A 17,963-nucleotide genomic window follows, 5' to 3' on the forward strand; every position below is an offset into this window, starting at 1 on the left:
AATTCCAAGGAAGACTTTTGTTTCTGGAAATAGGGCAGATTAGAAATATGAAACCCTTTCACTAAAAGAAGCAACAAGAAGTGCTAGATTAAAAAACAAAACAGAACTTTAAAATGAATAAAGAACCAGAAAATATATCTATATCTAAAAGTAAAAAATATCCCCTGGTAACATTTAGCCATGGCAAACTCTCCCAGTCCTTAGGAATCTGAATTTACATTAATCAAGAGTCAAGGATTTAGATTTAAAATCAACTTGGTAGCTACTCTAGGAGCCAAATCCTACACCTCAAAAATTCCTACATACAGTGGTGTTTAAAAAAAAGAAAAAAAGCTCATCCACCCCCAAAAGTAAAATAAATCATAAAACATACAAGCAAACAAGGCACAATATCCAAGACTTAGCAGAAATAATAAAGAAGACCAAACCTTCATAGATGGTGGATTTTCTAAAATGATTAAAACAATATTAATTGCTTTAATATATCTAACAAAATAAAATTGAAAACACGAGTAAGGAGCTATTAAAAACTTCCTAATATGTGTGTAAAATAAGTAACTAAAACTTCTAAAAGTTAGAATTATGATAATGAAAGTTAAAAGTGCAGTAAAAGTATTAAACAGCCAATTGTATATAGTAAAGAGAATTGATCTGAAAGAGATCCGAGGAAGCCATGAAAAATGAAGGAAGTTTTCTGGTTTTAATTTTGAATATAATAATTGTAGATAAAGCTCACAGAAACAGAAGCTATTTGGTGTCTTCTCTTTTTAAGACTGTAGTGGGGCAAATTAAATTTCTTCATACATTCTTTACCTCTCTCCCTGCAAAGGAATATGTATTAATAGGAGAGAAAATAAAACTACGCATAATCTACTTCTACAGCATAATTAGAAAAACAGATTAATATAGACTTCAAATTGCAGGTTGGTATTCAACAGCTCAAGAAAATTAGCCCTAAAGAATCAGTTGGAGATGGTGCACTAAAAAGAGCAGGGGAGTTGACCCTTAGGGGAAGTATCATACATTTAAATTAACCCCAGGGATGGTGGGAGAGTTCTACATTTAGTGGGGAATTGCTAAGGTTAGAGTACTGGATACTAGGGAGTAAAAAGGAAGGGGATTGAAGGAATGCAGGACCAGAGGTGTCAATCTTAGCAAGGTACCATATGTCAGGGAGAGAAGGGTAAATTAGAAGGGATGTTGTTTGTAAGCTAGATACTGAATAGAAGGAAGATATTAAATGTCCTTTTACAAAATCCGAAAGTACACCAACCCTTCCCTCCTTCTACCATGAAAAACCCCCACTAATTAAAGAAACTATACATTACTATAATAATATAGGAGTGTTCTTTTGTTCCCTTCTATATATAAAAATTGTCTACACATAATAATGGGTGTTCTGAGGAAATAAAGTGATTCAAAATTAATAGTACTTGGGCCATACAAAGAAAAAACAGGAAATGAGAAAGCGTTATCAACTTATGAAAATTTTCTAAAAATAAAAGCAAAACAGAAGAAAGCTGATCATACCCTCCAAAGTGAATTATGTAGCCTTAAAAGAAAAGTTTTTAACTTGGGAAAAAAAAAAACGAAGATGGTAATTAAGAACTGAGCAAAGGCAAGAGAAAATATTTCAGGAGAAAAAAAACAATCATTTTAGAAATGAATACTTAATTTGAGAGTATCCAAAGGAGAGTAGATTTGATTGCAAATATAATAAGGATCTTTGAGAAAAGACATGAAAATGGAATAAGGTAAAAAGGAAGAGAAAGAAACTGATAGAGATGATAGGTGAAGAAAATCCAGCAGATATAATTGGAACCCTAAAAAAGGAATCAAAATAATGGAACACAGTTAATATTTAAAAATATAATTCAAGAAAGCTTTCCGGAAATAAAATATTTTAAACTACATAGGCGGCTGTGTACCTGGGATAATTGACCCAAAATAGTCAACTTTGATAAATATCTTTTTAAAAAATAGTCAAATATGATAATATAAAAATAAAGTATTTCTTTGGTCCTCCAGACAAAAAGGCTAAGTCACAAAGAATGAAAACCAAATTCAGCCATACTTTTCAGCAACATTTAGAACAAGACAATACTGGATCAACATTTTGAAAAAAAACTGAAAGGAAAAGAAAATGTAAACCAAGGTTTTTGTATGAAGCCAAATTGTCTCCCGTGTGTTAAGGTTGTAGAAAATAGCTTTAAACATACAAGAGCTCAGGAAACAATGTACTTAAAAGCCCTACTTGAGTAATCTGCTAGAGCAGTGTTATGTTGTTAGGTGCCGTCGAGTTGGTTCTGACCCTGTGCACAACACAACAAAACACTGCCCAGTCCCATGCCATCGTCGCAATTGTTGCTATGCTTGAGCCCACTGTTGCAGCCACTGTGTCAGTCCATCTTGTTGAAGGCCTTCCTCTTTTTTGCTGACCCTCTATTTTACCAAGCATGGTGTCCTTCTCCAGGGACTGATCCCTCCTGCTAACATGTCCAAAGTATATGAGACCTAGTCTCACCATCCTTGCATCTAAGGAGCATTCTGGTTGTACTTCTTCCAAGACAGATTTGTTTGTTCTTCAGGCAGCCCATGGTATTCTTCGCCAGCATCACAATTCAAAGGTGTAAATTCTTCTGTCTTCCTTATTCATTGTCCAGCTTTCACGTGCATGTGGGGCGATTGAAACCATGGCTTGGGTCAGGTACGCCTTAGTCTTCAAGGTGACATCTTTGCTTTTTAACACTTTAAAGGGGGCTTTTGCAGCCAGCTTGCCCAATGCAATGGGTGTTTTGATTTCATAGCTGCTGCTTCCCTGGGTGTTGATTGTGGATCCAAGTAAAATGAAACCCTTGGCAACCTCTATCTTTTCTCTGTTTATCATCGGGCCAGTTGTGAGGATTTTTTTCTTTATGTTGAGGTGTAATCCATACTGAAGACTGTAGTCTTTGATCTTCATCAATAAGTGTTTCAAGTCCCCTTCACATTCAGCAGGCAAGGTTGTGTCATCTGCATAATAAAAAAAAAAAAAAAAAAGCATAATGCAGGTTGTTAATGAGTCTTCCTCCAATCCTGATGCCCCGATCTTCGTATAGTCCAGTTTCTGTGATTATTTTCCCAGTATACAGATTGAATAGGTATGGTGAAAAGATACACAACTCTGACGCACACCTTTCCTGACTTTAAATCATGCAGTATCCCCTTGTCCTGTTCTAATGACTGCCTCTTGGTCTATGTGTAGGTTCATCATTGAGCACAATTAAATGTCCCCAGAATTCTCATTCTCCACAATGTTATCCATAATTTGTTATGATCCACGCAGCTGAATGCCTTAGCATAGTCAATGAAACACAGGTAAACATCTATCTGGTATTCTCTGCTTTCAGCCAGGATCCATCTGACATCAGCAATGATATTTCTGGTTCCACATCCTCTTCTGAATCCAGCTTGCATTTCTGGCAGTTCTTGTCGATATACTGCTGTAGCCACTTTTGAATGATCTTCAGCAAAATTTTGCTTGCATGTGATATTAATGATATTGTTCGATAATTTCCACATTCGGTTGGATCACCTTTCTTGGAAATAGGCATAAGTAAACGAATCTCTTTCAGTAGGTTGGCCAGGTAGCTGTCTTCCAAATTTCTTGGCATAGACGAGTGAGCACTTACAGCACTGCATCCATTTGTTGAAACATCTCAATTGGTATTCCATCAATTCCTGGAACCTTATTTATCACCAGTGCCTTCAGTGCAGCTTGGACTTCTTCCTTTAGTACCATCGGTTCCTGGTCATATGCCACCTCCTGAAATGGTTGAATGTCAACCAGTTCTTTTTGGTATAGTGACTGTGTATTCCTTCCATCTTCTTTTCATGCTCCATGCATTGTTTGATATTCAGAATTGCAACTCGAGGCTTGAATTTTTTCTTCAGTTCTTTCAGCTTGAGAAATGCTGAGCGTGTTCTTCCCTTTTGGTTTTCTATCTCCAGCTCTTTGCACATATAATACTTTGTCTTCTCAATCGCCCTTCGAAATCTTCTTTTCAGCTCCTCATTTTTTCCTTTTGTTTTAGCTACTGAACGTTCCAAGAACAAATTTCACAGTTTCTTCTGACATACACTTTGGTCTTTTTGCTTTCTTCATGTGTGATGTCCCTGATATCATTCCACAGCTTATCTGGTCTTTGGTCATTAATGTTCAATGCATCAAATCTATTCTTGAGATGGCCTCTAAATTCAGATGGGATACATTCAAGGTTGTGCTTTGGTACTCATTGACTTGTTCTAATTGTCTTCGGTTTCAGCTTGAACTCACACATGAGTAACTGATGGTCTGTTCTGCAATCGGCCCCTGGCCTTGTTGCCACTGATGATATTGAACTTTTCCATCGTCTCTTTCCACAAATGTAGTTAATTTGATTCCTGTGTATTCTGTCTGGCGAGGTTCATATGTATAGTTGCCGTTTATGTTGGTGAAAAAAGTATTTGCAATGAAGAAGTCATTGGTCTTGCAAAATTCACTCATGTAATCTCTGGCATCATTTCTGTCGCCAAGGCCATATTTTCCAACTACTGATCCTTCTTTATTTCCAACTTTTTCATCCCAGTCACCAGTAATTATCAGTGCATCCTGACTGCGTGTTTCATCAATTTCAGATTGCAGACGTTGGTAAAAATCTTCAGTTTCTTCATCTTTGGCCTTAAAGGTTGGTGCGTAAATTTGAATAATAGTCACATTAACTGGTTGTCCTTGTGGGTTATCCTATCACTGACAGCATTGTACTTCAGGATAGATCTTGAAATGTTCTTTTTGACGATGAATGCCACACCATTCCTCTTCAAGTTGTCCTTCCCGGTATAGTAGACTATATGATTGTCTGATTCGGAATGACCAATACCAGTCCATTTCAACTCACTAATGCCTAGGGTATCGATCTTTATGCATTCCATTTCATTTTGATGATTCCCAATTTTCCTAGATTCATACTTCATACATCCCAGGTTCCGATTATTAATGGATGTTTGCAGCTGTTTCTTCTCATTTTTAGTCGTGACACATCAGTAAATGAAGGCCTGGAAAGCTTGACTCCATCCACGTCATTAAGGTCAACTCTACTTTGAGGAGGCAGTTCTTCCCCAGTCGTATTTTGAGGGCCTTCCAACCTGGGGGGGGCTCATCTTCCAGCACTATATCAAACATTGTTTTGCTGCTGTTTCATAATGTTTTCATTGGCTAATTCTTTTCAGAAGTAGACCACCGTGTCTTTCTTCCTAGTCTTCCTTAGTCTGGAAGCTCAGCTGAAACCTATCAACCATGGGTGTCCTTGCTGGTATTTGCATACCAGTGGCATAACTTCCAACATCACAGCAATGTGCATGCTTCCACAGTAATGGAAACTGACAGACGTGTGAGGGACTGGAGCAGTAGTTGGCAAAATTTTTCTGTAAAGGGCCAGATAGTAAATATTGTAGTTTTTGGTCAGCATAGTCTCCATTGTAACTACTTAACTCTGCTATTGTAGCACAAAAGCATCCATGGATGATAAATACACAGATGAGTATGGCTGTGTTCCAATAAAACTTTATTTGTAAATATTGTTAGTAAAAATTTGACCTGTAGGCTTTTGTGACCTCTGACTAGAGGACATGATGACCCCATGTATTACATAGTAAAACTGCCCCATGGGATTGTCTTTCTTTTTATTGTACTTAAGATTACAGAGCAAGCCAGCTTCTCATTAAACAATTAATACACATATTGTTTCGTGACATTAGTTGCCACGCACACAACATGTCAACACTCTACCCTTTTCTACCTTAGGTTCCCCATTACCAGCTTTCGTTTTACTTCCTGCCTTCTCATTCTTGCTGCTGGGCTGGTGTGCCCATTTAGCCTCGTTTTTTTTATGGGCATGTCTAATCTTTGGCTGAAGGGTGAACCTCAGGTGCGACTTCATTACTGAACTAAAACAGTATCCGCAGGCCATACTCTCAAGGTTTCTCCAGTCTCTGTCAGACCAGTAAGTCTGGCCTTTTTTTTGTGAGTTAGAATTTTGCTCTACATTTTTCTCCAGCTCTGTCCAGGACCGTGTATTGTGATCCATGTCAGAGCAGTCCGTGGTGGTAGCAGGGCATCATCTAGTTGTGCTGAACACAGTCTGGTGGAGGCTGTCGCAGTTGTGGTCCATTAGTCCTTTGGACTAATCTTTCTCATGGGATTTTCTTGCTTGTAATCTTTATAGAAGAAGATTGCTAGGCTTTTCTTCTGTGGCGCCACTGGGTGGTTTTAAACTGCCACCCTTTATGTTAGTAGGTGAGCACTACTCTATGGCAATGGGTTTTTAATAGAGGACAAGCTTAGTACAAAAGAATGGCAAAAAGAATGTGAGTATTGGCTATGTCTAAGGCTACAGCAAAGGGATTGGTCTGGGAGGATAAAGAGGCGGGAAAGTAAAATAAGTTCATGGAGTGTCACATAGGTATGTGGGCCTCAGAGATATCATTTACAGCTTGCAGTAGCTTCCGGAAGGCTACCAAATAGTAACCTAAGGAAAAGGGCCACTAAAGGCATCATAACGGGTGTTTAAAAAATTAAAAAAGGTAAAAAGGAAACCAACAGAAATACAAGCTGTCTTAACTACTGGAAAATGAGAAAAGCAAAGAAAATAGACCACATGGCAAAGAAACAGTAATTATAATATTACTCTGTAAACTAAGAGGTCAGATATTTTAGGAAATGTAAATAGGCCTAACTCATCTATTAAAAAGATTTCCAAAGTGTTTAACAGTCCAGTACCCAACTTCAAGGTATATATATGCACCTAAAAGGAAATGATTCAAAAAGGCTAAAAATAAAGGGATGGGCAAGGTATAGTAGGCAAATGGAAGCAATAAGAATAGTCTGAAAGCAGAGATTGTAATCCTGATGTCAGTTAGAGTGGAATTTAAGTTAAAAGAGCAACAAAAAACGGTTATTTTATAATATTAAAGGCCAAAACTTACACTGTAGATATGAGTATCTCTTTACCAAATGTTCCAGCATCTACCTTTATGAAGCAGAAATTACAGAGAGTTGAGAGACAGGGACAGACACAGGAGAATTAATGCATCTATCTCAGCCCAAGATGGGTGAGCTGGATACAGAATAGGTAAGGATATAGAAGACCTAAACAAAATAATCCGTAAGGGCTATCATATAAATATGTACTGAACTTCATCTTCACATAATATACAACATACTTCTGAAGTCCATGTGGAATATCCAAAGAATTTTTTATGTATTAAGTCACAAGGAAATCCTGAATAATTTCTGTAAAATAGAAACAATATAGAAAACATATTGTTCTTATAATGCAACAAATCTGGAAATAAATGACAAAATCAAAACCCAAAAGGCCCACCCCCCTGATGTAAAACTCTAGTAAATACCTTTTGGGTGAAAATGGAGAAACCAGAATTTCAGAATGTATAAAAAATGGCAGATAATGAAAAACTATGTATGAGAATCTAAGGAATATAATAAAAGCAGTGATTAGAGAAAGATTTACAGCCTTACGTACTATATCACTAAAAATTAAAGAATGAGAATAAATGAATTAAATTTCTCATCTCAAAACTAGAAAAAGCACAGTAAAGAAGATCAGAGTAAATCACAAAGAAGGAAATAATAAAGATAAAAGTAAAGATTAATGAGGCAGAAGATATTAAATGCACAGATCCAAAAAATTAAATAGAAAAAAAATACTGGTTCTTTCAATAAAGTCAGCAAAATAGAGAAACCCTTAGGTAACTTAATTGAGAAGAGGGAACAAAGCACAAATACACAAGACATGAGAATGGGAAATAACCATTGAAACAATTGTAAAAGTCACAAGATTCTATTTTGTGCACCTTAGGTAAAATGGATAATTTCCTAGGAAAATCCAATTTACCAAAATTGTCCCAAAAGAGATAGAAAGCTTAAAATAGGTAATTTCTTTATAAGAAACAGAGAAAGGTATCAAGAAATCTCAACAAAACAAGCAAACTCAGAAGGTTTCAAATAGATATTTTACCACACCTTCAAAGATCAGATAGATAATTCTCAATGTTATGCAAATTTTTCGAGCATAAAAAATATAAGTATGATATTGATCTAGTTAAAAGTCTTATAAAATAATACACAACTACCAATCTCCTTGTGTCAATTCAAAAATCCTAAATAAAGTATCAAACAGATTTATACACTACATTAAGAAAACAGTACATCACTGTTAAGTGAGATTTATTCCCATAATGCAATAATGGTATAGTTTTAGGGAATCCAGTAGTGTAATTCATCTGTTAATATAAAGAGGAACAAACAAGTCACATTCATCTCCATTGGTACTGAAGGGGCTTTCTGCAGAATGGAACATATGTTCCTGGTAAAAATACTCAATAAAATAGAATTGATGGTATTTCCATAACAGTGTGGGAGGAATCCCTGGCAGCATTCCCACTATGATTGGAGTGAGCCAAGAGAAGACTTTTAGATGCATAAAAATTGAAAAAGAGGAAAGAAAACTAATTCTTTTTGTAGATGGTAATAGAAACCCAAGAGAATTGATGATAAAACTAAAATAGTCAAAGAATTCAGTGTGATATCGGGATATAAAGTGAACAGCCAGTTGCTTTCATGTATACATAATCAATCCTCATAACTGGACCAATAAGCAGCATCATGGTAAATGTTGAAGTTGTCAAGGATTTCGTCTTACTTGGTTCCACAGTCAACATCCATGAAAGCAGTGGTCAAGAAGTCAAAGGACGTATTGCATTGGGCAAATCTGCTGCAAAGTTTTGAAAAGCAAAGATGTCACCTTGAGGACTAAGGTGTGCCTGACCCAAATCACAGTGTTTTCCATTGCGTCATATGCATGCGAAAGCTGGACAATGAATAAGGAAGACCGAAGTATTGACGCCTTTGAATTATGGTGTTGACAAAGAATATTGAATATACATACCATGAACTGCCAGAAGAATGAACAAATCTGTCTCGGAAGAAGTACAGCCAGAATGCTCATTAGAGGCGAGGATGGTGAGACTTTGTGTCACTTACTTTGGACATGTTATCAGGAGGGACCAATCCTTGGAGAAGGACATCATGCTTGGTAAAGTAGAGAAGGTCAATGAAAAAGAGGAAGACCTGCAGTGAGATGGATTGACACAGTGGCTGCAACAATGGGCACTAACATAGCAATGGTTGTGAGAATGGTACAGGACCAGGAAACATTTTGTTTTGTTATACATGGGTTTCCTGTGAGTCAGAAGTGACTCAATGGCTCCTGAGCAATAACGATGACATATAATCTGTGATATAATTAAATGTAAGCATACAGTAGTAATTAAAAAAAATACTTTGGAAAAAGCATGCAAGAAATTTCTGTTTTCCCTAAGTTAATATGTAAATTCAATATGATCTTTTAAAAAATATCATAATTTTTTTTCTGTAGCTAATATATGGGAAAGCAAGTATGCAATTTTGGAAGGATTTGTATTTGGAAAAATACACAGTAATAGCTAGGAAAACCCTTGGTTAAAAAAGAGCAGTGAGGCTGTACCGGCCCCTCCAACCATTAAAACATATAATAAAACTTCTTTAATTAAAACTATGGTACTGGCACCTGAATAGGCAAGCACACTCATCAAGAAATAGATCCACATCCCAGGGAAATTTATATATGATGCTGATGACATTTCAAATCACTGGCGGAGGGGAATATGGACTATTTTAATAAATGGTTTTGAGATAACTGGAAAGCCAGTTGGAAAAGTTAAAATTAGATCCATACTTCATATGCATACCACAATAAATTTCAGTTAGATAAGAGATCCAAATATAAAAAATATGTAACTGTATTTAAGTACTAGAGGAAAATATTGGTGAAATGTTTTGTAACTTGAGTATAGGGCAAAGACTTTCTAACTATGACTAAATGTCCAGATGCAACTAAATAAAATATTGACCTCATTTAAAAAGTTCAATTACATTTTCTAAAACTGTCTAGCAAAAAAGCCCTTGAAAGACAAATGTCAAACTGGGAGAAAACACTGGCAGTGTATATATTACAAATAAAGAGTTAATCTTCTTATTAAATAAGGGCCAGATGGCTTCGCTGGTGAATTCTACCAAATGTGTAAAGAAAAATTAACACCAGTGCTTCACAAACTCTTTCAAAAAAGTAGATGATGAGGGAACACTTCCCAACACGTTCTCTGAGGCCAATATTATAACACATATACAGACTAAGGGCAAAATCACATGATAATCTCAGTAGACAAAGAAGATAGGAGTGTGATAATGTTTCTCTTCTTTTTTGGTAACTTTTATTATTTTGAGTTGATAAGGTGATGTTAGTTAACAGATTGGAGGGCAATTAACGAAAGCACCTGGAAATAAAGCCCGTATCTCTTTTTAACACATAATCTGAAGCCAGATTGGGTTTGAAAAAAAGGTGAAGAATGTTTACAGAAGCCTTCACAGATTCCTGGAGGTAATAATCAAGAAATGGAATATATTGGGATTTGTATGTGCAACACGGAAATTTCTTGTTTTGGTTATTCACTTCAGTTAGGTTACATATGCTAAGTCTACCTATTCTGGACCAAAAAAAGGTATCATATGGACTTAGAAATTATCTTTTTTGTTTTCCTAGTTATTAAGCTAGTTAATACATGTTTTTACTTATTTGTCATTTTGTGACTTAAATAAAATATAACTTGTTCAGTCTTTTTATCTCCCTTGTTATTTCTACTAGAATCTATGATAATGGCTAACATTTATTGAACTGTTAATATGTCGTGTACAGTGTTCAATTTTTTATTTACTGTCTCATGTAATTCTTATAACATCTTTGTGAACAAGGCTTTTCTACACTGTTGTTATTTCCATTTTTATGGGTGGAGAAACTAAAGCATGGAGAGGCTGTATAGCCTAAGCTCATAACGATGGACAGTGGTTCCAGCTGTAACCTAGTCAGATCTTTTACTCCAGAGCCCATTAATGGATAATGTTCCTGTTCCCTGCCTCGTTCTAAACAAAGAATAAATGCGGAGGCTAAACCATTACTTTTATTATAGGCCCACCACTGTCTTTTCTCAGATGTTTTTCAGTATCCAAAATTCTTTGTTTTGAAAAAGGTAAAACAGTATATATAAGTTATGTAACATCTTCAGCAAGGTCTGAGGTAAGCAGCTTGTAATCAAATATGTTGATATTTCCACAGCGAAGTATGTAAATGGACTCATGTCAGCTCAGGTCATGTGCTGCTATCAAATGCGGTCATGGTGGTATGGTAGTTTTGTTATGCCCCCCTCCCCCCGCCACCCCCTATTAGTATGTTTTCAGGGCTTTTCAAATTAGAGAGTCATGAACCTATGATGATAGATGCTGGATTAGAAGACTTGTCTTCAAATTGCTTAGACAAGTGGTCTAGCTAATATTGAACTTCAAAACAAGGGAGGCTTTATCAAACTCCAGTCTCAGACATCCTAAAAAAAAAAAAATTTTTTTTTAAATGTAATTATGCCTCTTTCTTTTTGGTAACTTTTATTATTTTGAATTGGTAAGGTGATGTCAGTCCATAAATTGAGGACCAAAATTAACCTAAGCAAGATTAAGTTTGAAAAAAAGATGAGAAAAAACCTTATCCACTGCTTGTTATTTTTGGTGATAGGAAAGGCAATACCAGATGAAGGCGAAGTCTGCACAACTTGACCGGTAAATGATGACACTAAGACGTACACAAGAATAAGGAGCATTTTTAGTAAATGTAATATACACAGTTCTGTAACAGCAGCAATAACAACCAAAACTACGTGTTTGGTTACATAGGTAGATGTGTGTACATTCATGTGTATAGGAAGGCAGAAGATAGTATATGTAGGTGCATGTATAGGTGTCTCTGTAGGCATGAATATATACATGTTTGTGTGTGCTGCATGTACCTATAATAAAGCACACAGGAGGCACAATTATGAAGCCTTCTTAGATTGTAATAAAATACCTCCCAGGATTGGTTTGATTGTGTTTGAAGGCTTAGGACCATAGTCTTGTGAGACAATTTGATCAGTTGGCACAACATGGTTTATAAAGTTTATGTTCTACATCCTAGTTGGATGAGTAGTGCCTGGGGTCTTAAAAGCTTATGAGCGGCCATCTAAGATACAACTATTGGTCTCACTTGTCTGGAACAGAAGAGAAAGAGGGAAACCAAAGACACAAAGAAGAAACTACAAGACTAATAGCTCACATGAACCATGTCCTCGTCTATCCTTAAGACCAGAAGAATTAGATGGTGCCCAGCTACCACTACTGACCGTTGTGGCCAGGGACACAATAGATGGTCTCCAATAGATTGGGAGAAAAGTGTAGAACAAAACTCCAATACTTAAAAAAAAAAAAAATAGAGACTAGAGGAATCCTTGAGACTGTCGCCTTGAGACATCCTTTAAACTTGGACTGAAACCAGTCCTGGAGTTGTCACCTGTCAGCATAATAACAGATTGGATCATAAAATAAACTGTATCACTAGTGAGTATTGAGCCATTTAAAAATATATATATGAGACCAAATGGTCAACATTTACCATAAAGCAAAGATGAGAAGGTAAGGGGGGCGAGGAAGCTAGAGTAATGGAAACAGAACAACCAGAATGAAAATAAGAGAATGTTGACACATTGTGAAAAATGTGACAAATGTCACTGAACATTACATTTAGAAATTGTTAAATTTGCTGTGTAAACTTTTACCAAAAACATAATTATATATATATATATATTCTGCCAGACGCTCCTAGGAAACTCTGTGGGGCAGTTCTACTCTGTCCTGTAGGGTCACTATGAGTTGGAATCGACTTGACGGCACTGGGTTTTCTGGGTATATACCAAACCAAAAAAACCAAACCTATTGCCATCGAGTCGATTCCGACTCATAGCAACCCTATAGGGCAGAGTAGAACTGCCCCATAGAGTTTCCAAGGGGCACCTGGTGGATTTGAACTGCCGACCTTTTGGTTAGCAGCTGTAGCTCTTAATCACTATGCCGCCAGGGTTGTCATATATATACATATATATGTATGTATATGTACACACCTAATTCTCAGGAAAAGGGACTGCTTGGGTAAGATTTGAGGAGAAAAGAGCTGTAACTCTAGAAATAGGCCCGCTTCCAGGAGGAAGAAGCATAAACCTAACCAAAGTTTTTGTTTTTATTTTTCCCTCAATTTACCAATCACTCTACTGTGAAGGGCCAGAGTAAATAAAGGGATTAGAGCATGGCCAGGAATGTGTCAGAGTAAATAAAGGGATTAGAGCATGGCCAGGAATGTGTGTGAAAAGTCCCCCTACCCCCCACACACACCCCAATTCTGAACTCTCTCATCACTTTCATATTTCATGTTTATAAGTGGTCTGTGCTTACCCCATACTTCTCACTATAAAAATCATTCATCTGTTGTTGTACAATTTTTGAGCAGAATTTTTTAAATCGCTGCCAAACTTCATTATAGTTGCAGCTGATAAAAATGCTTTGGGGTTGAGGATTGGTTATGACCCTCACTAACGATATTGTGATTTTATAGAAGAATGTTCTTAGGAGATACATGCTAAAATATTTAGAAATGAAATGTCATAAACTTGCAATTTCCTTTCAGTGCTTCAGCAAACAAGAAATATGAAAAGAAAGCAAATGCAGCAAAATGATAACAATTCTTGAGTCTTAGAGGAGGCTGTCTGGATATTAATTATACTGTTTATCATTTTTTCTATAGGACTGAAATTTTTTGGTATAAAAAGTTAGGGAAAGGAAAAGGCTCTTGATGATGACATTCAGACTGTATATGAAATGCACATTGATATGTGACAGAATTGAAGATGTAATGGATACAGAGTTATAAGAGTTTAGGTGTTTTCTTAATAATTATGGCGGTATTTACTATGCATATTAAGTTACATATACAATGTATGTTTACACATGAAGTGGTTTAACATCTAATAGAATACATTTGAATGAATATTAGAACTCTGAAATAAGCTATTCTGTGTCTAATTTTCACCTCTTAGTTTGGGACAGAAGATGTTTACTTGTAAGAACTGATGAAATATACCAAGTTTTTGTTTGCTATGTTATCATAAAGCAAGTTAAATCTATGAGGTTTCTATTGTTGAGCACTAGGAACCACTTCTCATTATGGAGCGATGCTAAAATCTGAAATCATTAGTTTGTAAAAAAAATTAGTTTAAGTATTGGTACTTCTATTTCTCTTTTTTAATACCTATTATATCTATTTCTTCCCTAGATCTTCCTCAGAACTGTGATCCTAACATTCCCCTAGTTGCTCAGGAATTAATGAAAAAGATGATACGTCAGTTTGCAATTGAGTACATTTCAAAAAGTGGTAAAATTCAAGAGAACAGAAATGGTTCAATTGGACCAAGTCTAATATGTAAAAGTATCCAAATGAATCAAGCAGAAAGCTCCCTTCAGGAAGAGCAGGAAGGCCCCTTAGACCTCACTGTGAATCGAATGCAAGAACAAAATACTCAGCAAGGTAAGATTTTTTTGTATGTGTCATATATAACTTTACATTTTAATATCTTTTAAAATATATGTAGCTTTTTATATTTAAGAAAAGTTTTTTTATATTTATAGAGAAATTTATTTTAGGAGTAATATTACTTGTAATTAGCCAATGTGAGATGGGCTAGAGAGAAGTGTTAACTTAGAGCTTTTGTGTTTAATTATTTATAAAAGAGATTTGCTTGAGCTACTGTCATCTCTTTTCATAATAAAGTGTATGGTGAGAGAATCCTAGCAAATGACTTAGAAAGGATATAAGTATAAAGATGTGTGTGATAAGTACTTTCACAGTGGACAGCTGAGAACATTAATTAAGCACTTGCCATTCAGCTTTTTTAGTTTTTGAAAAAATGTATTTTTTTTTTTTTCAAATAATAAGAAAGTCAATGATTTGTCTTCCAGTTGTTTATGATGTGACCTGGAAAAGAGGAAAGTTAATACATGTGATAAATATAGTTTAATCATGTAATTAATTACATAGACACATTTTCATAAGACGCCTTAATGGTGAAAGCTATGTTGGATTTATCTAATTGAGTTTAATGGAACCAAGAGTCTTTTAAGTGGGTGTGGAGGATGCCAAATAAGTATTTGCCTGGAGAAGAGAGAACAAGTAGCTTTGGAATTTAGGGATGGTGGTGTCAGACTTTGAAGCCATAAAAAAGTCAACATTAAATTTGATCCCAGAAGGCAGTGGTATTAATTCAGGGCTCCAAAAAAGTGTATACTAGCCAATATTTAAAGAAGATAGTCTTTTCTGTGTGTAAAACAGATTAGAATTAAGAGAGACTGAAATATGGAAAAAAAAAATTTTCTTGATTCCCTGATTTTAAGTTGTATGAGTTTATTTATGTTTATGTAGAAAGATCTGAGAAATATTTAAGGTAATAATTAGATAAGGTTTTAAGACAGAAATGTCAAAGATGACTATGATATAAAGCTTAAGGAAAAATTGTATCAGTACAGGGAATTTTGAAAATTGGAAAGCAGAGAGAGGTTTCAGAATCTTTTCTGTTTTGCTTTTCCATCTTTGTACCCCTTTATGTCTCCGGTCTTCAGGGGAGGAAGTTTACCTGACTAAAAAGAATAGAACATAGGCTTTGATATCTGACAGATTGGGGATTAGAATCTCAGCTCTGCTGCTTCTAAATTACTTAACAAATAACTTACCTATTGGAACTTTAATTTCCTACTTTATAATATGGCCATAATAATAATGAACTCATAAAAGATACTCAAACACCATGTCTTCATACTCTTCTATCTCCTGTTCCTCACCACAGAAGGGATGCCTTAGAAGTAACATGAGATCGGTCTATGAATATTTGTAGGGCTGTTACAGTAAAGAAGGAATGAACTTCCTCTGTATGATCCAGTGAGTAGAATTAGAATCACTAGCTAGAATTTAGAGAGAAACAGATTTCAGATTCACATAAGAAATAGTATTTCTAAGGATTAGACCTTTCTTAAAGTAGAAAGGGGGTAGGGACCCCTAGGAGAAAATGGTTCCCTGGTTTCCTCATCATTGGAGCAATTCAGAAGCATCAGATGAGCAATTGGAATAGATGACATTTTAAAAGTAAAATTCCAGTTTTTAAATTCTATGATTCCATGAACTTTAAGTGGTAAGGCAGGTCCAAGTATGTAAAAAACAACAATATGTACATTATTTAAATTATTGTGATATTCCAGGCAAAGTCACAAATATATATATATGAACATCCCAAGGTTGAAAAGAAAAATGCTAATGGATATAAATCTGTACATCAAATAGTGTTCTTGATTAGTTTAATTTTTCTGGTTGATTGTCATTTGTGATTTCAGAATTCTTAAGATAGAAATCATTTAGTCTTGTAGTGTAGCAAGCAAGAGGGAGAATGGTAATAGATGTGGCTAAGTAGGTAGGGACCAGATTATGAGAACGCCATCCATGTAGGAAATACTGTGAATTTCAAATTTTCTTCTAAAGAAGTCCACAGAGGGCTGCAAGACTGTTCTAAGCAGAGAGTGAAAAGATCAGATTTACAAGATTATTTTGCTGTGGTATTCACTGGTGGTCTCTAGACTTGCCTACTTGTAAACCAAATCAGGGGGGAAAAAAAATAACCTTTCAGTGCATTTGTGTGTGTGTGTGTGCATGTATACACACTAATACATTATATATAGTAATCTTTCTACAAATTAAAATTTTTTAAGGTTTAAATAAAAATGCTATAAACAATTTTTAAATGCTAACCACGAAGACTTTTACCGCCAGTATTTTATTATACCATATACACTTAGGGAGAGTTTTGTTAGAAATGAGAGAATGTATAACTCCATATTTCACATCGTTTTCTTAAGAATTTAAAAAAATGTTTGGCTTGATTTCAGTGTTCTTAATCATAGTATAGTTGCTAAAGAGCTCCTACCAGAATTAGCAGCGTCACTTCTTTTTTTTTATTTGCTTCTGTGTTTACATTATTCATATTATTTCACTCTATAACATCTTCATAGTGCTCATTTAAGTTACTTGTTCATTTTGTGAGTTACTTTATTCAAATTAAATAATCTAATCTATAAACCCAATGGATAATCTAACCATAAATAATATGGATAATTTGTATAATAACTAGATGTATGGATAGTCTAATCCATGAATCTAAAATTCTCAACCCCAAATGGTCTTACAGGTAACTTTATATTACCTTAAAGTAGTAGATAATTTGCCATTCTTTGGAGAAGCCTGTTCCACAGAAGAGAGGTAAGAGAGAAAGTGTGGCATAACGTTGATGTCAGAAGCAAACAAGGATGACAAAAGAAAGTTGTAATCCAGTCACATTTACAAACCTAAGTGCTAAAGTCCTAGATAAAATACTAGCAAATTGGATCCAGTGAAGTACAAAAACCTAGCAAATCATGTCCGGGACTACAGAGATGATTCAGGATTTGAAAAACCTTTGTGATCTTCCGCATTATCAAATTAAAAAAGAAAAATGATACCATCTTAATAAACAAATTATGCTACAAAAGCTGATACAGATTTATGATAAATGCTTATAAAACCAAGACTAGATGGCCACTCTGGTAACCGTGATAAAGGGCACCTACTGGAAAACTACCAAAAACACCATAACTTAATGGTTTGAAGTAAAGGACAAAACAAAAATGCACACTTTCACTGATTTTCAAAATTTTATGAGATGCTTTTATGTGTGTGAACGTATATGAGGGCATAATGAGAAAGACATGGTAAAAATATGAGAATAAATAATGAGATAAGGAAAGAATAAGCAAATTGTGGTTGTTTATAAACAATATGGTTCTTTAAATAGAAAACATGAAGACTAGGTAAACTTTTAGAACCGCTGGAAAAATTCAGAGA

The 17,963-nt window shown here is 35.3% G+C and overlaps 1 protein-coding gene across 37 annotated transcripts in view; it reads left to right on the forward strand.

Annotated features, from left to right (window-relative positions):
• The window catches only part of LCORL (ligand dependent nuclear receptor corepressor like), a 216,767-nt gene that overhangs the window by 151,308 nt on the left and 47,496 nt on the right, over nucleotides 1-17,963 (forward strand). For 36 of the 37 annotated variants that reach the window (XM_023549744.2, XM_023549748.2, XM_064286012.1 and 33 more), the window contains one exon: nucleotides 14,319-14,570. In XM_023549744.2, the coding sequence (XP_023405512.1) occupies nucleotides 14,319-14,570 (252 nt within the window). Of the gene's footprint in view, nucleotides 1-14,318; nucleotides 14,571-17,963 lie in introns of those variants that run through there. The other variant, XM_064286040.1, reaches the window with a different exon arrangement.

Source organism: Loxodonta africana, chromosome 5 (genome assembly GCF_030014295.1).
Source record: "Loxodonta africana isolate mLoxAfr1 chromosome 5, mLoxAfr1.hap2, whole genome shotgun sequence".
Classification (NCBI taxonomy): Eukaryota; Metazoa; Chordata; class Mammalia; order Proboscidea; family Elephantidae; genus Loxodonta; species Loxodonta africana.